Source organism: Carlito syrichta, unplaced genomic scaffold, assembly GCF_000164805.1.
Source record: "Carlito syrichta isolate Samal-C Ts95f unplaced genomic scaffold, Tarsius_syrichta-2.0.1 Scaffold305570, whole genome shotgun sequence".
Lineage (NCBI taxonomy): Eukaryota > Metazoa > Chordata > Mammalia > Primates > Tarsiidae > Carlito > Carlito syrichta.
In genome coordinates, this window is record NW_007249666.1 from 110067 (window position 1) to 118092 (window position 8026).

The 8026-nt window shown below is 35.4% G+C and overlaps 1 protein-coding gene across 5 annotated transcripts in view; it reads right to left on the minus strand.

The window, feature by feature from the left end:
- RAPGEF6 (Rap guanine nucleotide exchange factor 6) overlaps positions 1–8026 on the minus strand; it is a 200796-nt gene that overhangs the window by 43207 nt on the left and 149563 nt on the right. For 3 of the 5 annotated variants that reach the window (XM_008061751.1, XM_008061753.1, XM_008061749.1), the window contains exons 18-19: positions 3014–3254; positions 63–446 (exon numbers count right to left, since the gene is read on the minus strand). In XM_008061751.1, coding sequence (XP_008059942.1) covers positions 63–446; positions 3014–3254 — 625 coding nt within the window. Of the gene's footprint in view, positions 1–62; positions 447–3013; positions 3255–6873; positions 6889–8026 lie in introns of all 5 variants that reach the window. The other 2 variants (XM_008061752.1, XM_008061750.2) reach the window with 1 other exon arrangement.

An 8026-nucleotide genomic window follows, 5' to 3' on the forward strand; every position in this document is an offset into this window, starting at 1 on the left:
TTGTGTACATGAGATTAGTGGCTATTTGTACAAAAAGTCTATGGCTATTTGTACAAACTTACCTTATTATTGCAAACATGGAATTGAAGTTCTTACATTCTCGACAATGAAGTGCGATTTTAATAAAATGCTTAATTATCTTCATTCGTTTGAGCTGATTTGGTTCAGTTAAAATCTCTGAGGCAACCCAGAATGTTTCTTGGTTTACAACATCTGCAAACTCTTTTAAGTGAGTATTTCCTGTTTTGGAATCTATCTTAAAAAGGTCATCAATGTATTCAGTAGGCTCAATATTACGAAACAAATCAAAATCCCTCATTGACAGCTGGGTGGCCACCTCAATGGTACTGAGCTGCAACAGGGATAGTTGGCTTTCCTTAACTAGTTCTTGAGCATCTTCATCTGAACATAAGGTTTCTGTCTCCATGTTATTTTTTAAATAATACCTAAAAGGAGAAAAAAAAAAGTTTTGTTTTTTTTTTTTAAAAGAAATGTAATCATAAATGTGATTTCACATTTATAAAAGAGCATTTTTCCTCTTATTAATGTTGGCTCACACCTGTAATCTCAGCACTTTGGGAGCAGAGGCCAGAGGAATGCCTGAGCACAAGAGTTTGAGACCAGCCTGGACAACTTGGCAAGACCTCATTGTAGCTACTTGGAAGGTTGAGGCAGAAGGATCACCTGAGCCCTGCAGGCAGAGGCTGTGGTAGCTGTGAGCACTCCGGCCTGGACCACAGAGTGAGAGTCTGACTCAAAAAAAAAAAAATCATTTTACTGTTAATAACTTTTTTGCCAAAAATAATCAAAGATAAAATGAAAAACTAACATTTTAAATGAGAAGACTTCCAATAAGTTCTTCTCTTATTCCACAATTTGACATCTATTATTATTTTTTTCTTTGAGTGGAGTCTCACTCTGTGCCCAGGCTGGAGTGCAGCAGCACACTTATGGCCACCAGAGCCTCAACCTGCTGGGCTCAGGTGATCCTTCCGCTTCAGCCTTCCAAGTAGCTAGAACTATAGGTACACGCCAGCATGCCCGGCTAAATTATTTTTGATTTACTGTAGAGATGAGGTCTCACCAAGTTACCCAGGCTGGTCTTGAACCTGTGGGCTCAGGTAATCCTCTGACCTCAGCTTCCCAAAGTGGTGGGATTATAGGTGTGAGCCACTGTGCCCGGCCGACATCCATTATTTTAAAGAGTAAAAATAAAGTTGATTATGCCATGAACTTTATCATTTTATGAAACCACTCACCATATGTGAACAATCATTTGTGTATATTCTTAAGAATAAAAGCTTTATGAGGACAAGATCAGCACCTAGAATAGTATCTGACATGTGGTTAGTACTAAATAAATATTTATTTATGGACAGTGTGAATTCTGATTAAGGCAAATACCAGAATCAAGACTGTTTAATTCTCTACTCAGAAATTGGTGCTGCACTCATTTCCTTTTTTAAATTAAATTTCCAAGTGAAGCAAAGAAAAATAAAATTCATAAAGGAAGGAAAACACTTCCATTAATGGTTTCTCCCTTGTTAAATACAAAATCTCATTACTGCAAGTGGTCCTGACCAATAACCATAAAAAAGACATACATTTTCCTTTCTTCACTTTAGAACAATTCTATGGTACTTAAAAGCTAAAAGACAGGTTTCAAGTATTTACAGTTGGATATATCTTATGTAAAAATGTCATCAGGGAAAAGAGGTAGTGAACTTTTACTTCACTCTTTTCTATTAATACAACCTGATTTTAAGCCTTTTTGTGTCCATCTATTTTTCACTGTAAAGACACTATTTTTTCCTGCTTTTACATTTTAAACATACCTAAGACCATGAATAATAGTGCTGAATTTCACTATACAATAGATAATAAAATTATGTCTACGACTTTTAGAGTATGCTATGCTTATTAACTCATCTAACTCTTACAACACTCCCATGAGGTAGAGTATCTTTATTTTATGGATGAGAAAATTAAAGCACAGAGAAGCTAAATAATTTGCTCAAGGTCACACAGCCAAAGCTGGAATTTGAAAATGGGCAGTTGGGCTCCAGGGTCTATGCTGTTAACCACTATATACAGCCAGCAAAGCAGAGTTAGCTCATTTTGTCTTCGTGGCAACCATGATGAGTCATCATTTTAAGGTTTCCAAAAATCTTGTATTACATGTGAAAATGGGTCACTAAAAAAGATTATTTAGAGAAAATGACCAAAGCAAGAAATAAAAGTGCTTCAAAACAATCTTAGTTTATCAAATAATTTTCAGAGTACCTTTAAAATTTTTTTTAAGTTTTCCTGCATATGTACAAAAGGAAAGCTACTTACAAAAAGAATTGTGAAAATCATGGCTTTTTTTTTTTTTTTGCCTAAAGTATATACTGGTCATATTAAAAACAAATTTATAAATTAATACACATACACTCAGATACATATGAAGATTTGTGTTACTCAATTTTCTCCTCTGTAAAAAACAGGAATTAGAGTACATCAGTGGTTCTAAGACTTCATTTTAGCAAACTTCTCTCTCTCTTTTTTTTTGAGTGGAGTCTCATTTTTGTCACCCAGGCTGGAGTGCAGTGGCATGCTCAAGGTAACTGCAGACTTGACTTGCTGGGCTTAGGTGATCCTTCCGCCTCAGCCTTCCAAGTAGCTGTAACTATAGATGCACACCACCATGCCTGGCTAGTTTTTGTGATTTACTGTACAGACAAGGTCTCGCCAAGTTGCTCAGGCTGGTCTTGAACCCCCGGGCTCAGGCAATCCTCTCTTCTCGGCCTCCCAAGTGCTGGGATCACAGGTAGTCTGTGTGAATACCAGTACCCTAAGATTCTATTTACACAATTATGGAGATAGGAAAGTTTGGAAAAAAGAGACATTCTATTTTAATTTTAGGGTGAACTCAGTGACACTAAAACACGCTTCAATTAAAATTATCTGTTTTAACAAGGAATCTACAAAAGCACATCTACAAATAAGCAGATTTATTAATATGCTTATTTACCTTCCATTAAGTTGAATTCTATCAGCTAACTTGGAGAATTGATCTGGAAGTCTTCTCTGTTTTATTACACCCTCAGGAGTAACAGAAACTTCACAGAGAGAATATGTGTCAGATGCGCCAGTCAAACCAAATTCATGAACAGCATGACAAACTACTTCTTTAGCTGTAGTATCTTTACTGATGATAATGTAGCAACTTTGTTGATCTGCTTTGAAAACTCTTATAACTTGATCAGGAATATCTATATAAATAAAAAAGTATATCTTGTTATTTTTAAGAAAATTACTTTTAAACTCTTCAAAAAGCAACTTGGAATATGATAACCCCTATAAACACTGAGATATACATTTCAAAATCGTAACAAAAATCACTGCTGCATTTATTGATAAATATACCTGTTATTTCAGATGACAAAACACCAATATATGTTCACAGAAAAACCCAAAGACAAGATCTGGGATCAGATTATAAATACAATTTGTAAGTCACAATTTTTTTCATTTATTTATTTATTTTTGAGTTGGAGTCTCACTCCATTGCTCAGGCTAGAGTGCAGTGGCACGCTCCCAGGCACCCCAGAGTCAATCTGCGAGGCTTGGGTGATCCTTCCGCCTCAGATTTCCAGGTAGCCAGAACTACAGGCGTGTGCTAACCATGCCCAGCTAGTTTTTTTTTTTTTTTTTAATTTTATTTACTATCTTACATTTTTATGTCATTAGATATTCTTCTACAAAACTATTTTTAATGAAAGCATAGTACTCTGCTATATGTATTTTACATATTCCAGTTATCCAAACTCCTAATGACATTTAGACTGCCATTTTCTATTATTATAAATGACATTATTATATAGGCACTTCCCTGCAAAAGTAGAAAAACCTTTACAGGTAATCTGATTATTTCCTCAGTGAAAATCCTCAAAAGGAGAATTACTGAATTAGAAGGCATGCATACTTTTAAGGTTTCTGAAATATACTGCCAAACTGTTCTCCAAAGAGGTTATAATATTTTACAATCATAGTGTGCAAGAGAACAAATTTGGTTACATTCTTATCAAAAATGCTTATTAATGTTTTGTTTTGCTTTCCAAAGTCCTATCCTTTTCCTCCCACCAAAAAAATGTCATTATTTTTTCATTTCTTTGGTTACTGGTGAGATTTAGTAACTAACAGTGATTTAATGAACCAGTAGTATTTCTTTTTAAAAATACTTTTTGGTATCTCCTATGCTTTTTCCCACTATAATAAACTAGATAACTATGAAGTGGCAAGCTTTTTCCTGGCTTTTATAGTCTATTTTTAACACAGGAAAATTTTAAATGTTCATCTGGTGAAATCTCTCAATTTTTGCCCTTGTGCTTTTGGCTATTAGAAGAAAAACTCTAACTCAAGATAATGTTCAGATGATATACACATGCAAATAATGATATTTTTCTCCTTGTTCTATCTTATTTCCTTCTCTTATCATACAGCACTGGCCAAAACTTCCAGAGCAATGTGATGAGCTGCTTAATTTTTAATATAAGTGTGAAAATGTAATTTAAGCAAAAAGTGATTTGATAGCATGAACAAATGCTAAGCTTTTCTCTATGATAACTTGTTGCAAAATTTTTTTTGAAAAACTAGGAATATGTATTATTGTGGCTTTTTTGGCGATAACTGCAGTGGGAGAGGGTTGGGGAGATTTTGGTAGTTCAAGTAGCTGTATACTGTTTGGTCAGCATTGCCTTCTTAGCATTATATACTGTTTTTAGAGAAAAAAACAAATTATAAATTTGTCTTAGAATCCCCTGAGGTATAATCCTGGCTAAAGGAAAAAAGAAATAAAAGGAATAGATATTGCAGGAAATAATTTCATAGAATAAGATACTCCCCTGAGATTGAAGACACACAAAAAAACTGACTCCCAGGAATGAAAAGATTCAACTCAATATGCAATAGGGACCCCCAAAGCCCCCCCAAACTCCAACCCCCCCCCAAATCGCAAACTTAATGTCACTTTCAAAGTACCCTCTGCTTGATGCAATACACCTATTGAGACACTTTTCTCACTGCTCAAAACAGTTCTGGAACTCTTCAATTCTGATCCCTTTCACTGCTTCTGCCATTCTTTGTTTCACTTCTTCCACATCAGCAAAACATTCTGAAGACTTTTTTCATCCATGAACACACAAAAAAGTCACTTGGGGTGAGCCTGGGTAAAGGAGGGTGGGACACGGGATCACGCTGCTTTTGGTCAAAAACTGCTGAACACTCAGTGAGGTGTGGGCAGGTACACTCATAAATCACTCATCATGAAAAGGGCAAACACGATGAAATAATCTCCAAAAAAAAAAAAAAAGTCACTGAAGTCAAATGCAGCCTCTAATAACGCTAGCCGGTGTGTCACCGATGCAGATAAGTTCTTATAACGCTTATCTAGTGGGGGAAGACTGTACTACAAGGGGCCTGCCCTCCAAAAGATAATTCCAGTTTTTTTGAGGTCTCCCTGTACACGAATATAAGTCCAGGAGAAGGTGTCATAGCAAACATATGTTGAATGCTCTGGGTGTGCCATCAAATTGGAAGTAGAATGCTTCATTTCTTCAAGTTCCTTTTGTAAGAGGGATGCACCAAACTGTCTTTTCTTGATTAATTCAAAGACTTGAGTCATCAAATGCCAATTATTCAGATTTCTCTCTGATGAGACAAATTTTAGTGTGCTACTGACATCATCAGATCTCTTAATTTACAAGGCTCAAGGTCAGACTTTCATGATCCACTAAAATCAGAGGTATTTCTCTACTCTGTGCTAGGAGATTATTGTAAGCACACGGAAACTTTGGTTTACCAAGAGAAAAATATTGCACAAAAGGGCCTCATTATCTTTCTAACTCTACACAAAAGGATCAAACAACACACTGTTATTATCTGTATTGTTGCTACTCTCATCACAAAAATGGGTCTCAGATGTCCTGGGCTCAGAACTAGATCAATTGACTAGATTTTTAGGGGCTGAGCCTTAGTTAATTGTACTAGCTGCCTTTCAGGAAATGGGGAGATGTTCTCATCCCATTTATTACTTTCTTCAGATAAATTTATACAAAGACAGGGTGGGGGTTTGCACATTATCTCACATTCTCTTCCCTTGCTGCCAATACACTGTAACATCTTCTGGGAAGGACGATATATTCAGTTGTATATCTTGCTGCGTGTTGTTATTAAAAAGTCATACTTTGTTAACATGGTTTGTTTCCCATGTGAAGGACAAATTGTTATACAGTCACATAAGAGGGATTCAAACATTATAAATAGGGGCCTCTAGAACAGATCCATAAATGGGATTATCCAAAGGGTATCCTCTAACCAAAACTGTGATGAATCTGCCAAGGTGATGACTGCTAACTTGGAAAACAGATCAAGAGACATTAGAGGAAACAATTTATCTGCATTGGTACACCTCTTTTTCTGTTTTCAAATTGTTACATATATACTATATACATATTCTTTACAAACATGTTAGCTGTTAGTGGGAAAACAACATACATGTCACACATAATATTTGGCATGTGGCAGACACTCAAATTTTAATTGGTTAGATAAATGGTAAACATGAGGTTAGAATAAGGCAAGTGAATTAAAGAATAGAATCCTCAGATATCTGGACTTTCAACCCTGAGACATTTTTAGAGTGGGTAGTCTTTATGAATGAAAAATGACTGAAAGAACTAAAAGGACATATGCCAGTTAATACTGGCTATCTAGTAAGTGAAAAGTTCTGCTTACTACTGCATTCAATTCTGTATCATTTGACTTTTTAAGATAACAAAATAATACATACAAACATGAGCAACAGAATACCATAGTCTTTGAGATACTTACAGTAAAAACCAACAACTGTGGGCAGCAAAAATAAGGCAAAATAATAAAAAGTCAGTAATCAAAAGCAAACTATTAAACAGTTCTGTATCTTTACCCCCACTTTCATTTTGATTTAATGACTTTAAAAACACAGCACAAACCTAGCTAAGCTCAAGAATGATAAACATTACTCAAATTTGGCTGAGGTCACACATGTACTATAACATATGTGATTACACAGTCATTTAAATTTTGGTGCTGATGTATATAATGTAAGGAGCTGAATTTGGAATTAATTGGTAATTAAAATTATTTTTTTCAATATAAATATAAACAACACCATTACTGAGTAAAAGGCCTTTCACAAAGTTACACATTTGGGGCTGAAAATATAATTTATGAGTTAAATACCCATCATACATGTGTTTGTTCACTTATATTACCAGTATGAACACATGTTGCAGATTGTGTCATACCAAACTTTTTTCTGAGTAGATTTTAAAAAGGCATCTTTAGTCCTTTTAACATGCTCTCAAGGAGAAAACTGTACAATCAACCTGAAATCAAGTTGAGCAGCAGACCTCCTCCTTCACAGGTCTGAATTTCAGCTCTATGGGACTTAGCTTCTAAATTTTAAGTAACTTCAACATCTTCCCTTTGTTCCTCTAGCTGAATCTCCAACTTCTCTCTTTTCTCTCCCTATAATCCTATCCCTTATTCCCTCAGTTCCACTTTCTACATATGCCTATGGCAAAAATACAACCACAGAAATTATTTAACCTATAAATTATAAGGCCCCCAACACTTGTCTTATGAAAGCATGCATAATTAATTTGTGCTTTAGTAGTATGAGAACACTTTCTTTTTAATCATCTGTGTGGTGTAAAAATAATGCTATAACACACCCATGTATACACACCGACACGAAGAAAAACTTCCATTCTGGCACAGAACAAACAACATAAGAGAGACTATAAAAACATGTTGAAACTCAAAAAATAACAGCTGCTGGAGAGGGTGTGGTGAAAAGGGAACACTTCTACACTGTTGGTGGGAGTGTAAACTAGTGCAACCTCTGTGGAAAGCAGTGTGGCGATTCCCAAAAGCTCTAAAAATTGACCTTCCATATGACCCTGCATCCCCTACTGGGAATATACCCTGAAGAACACAATCA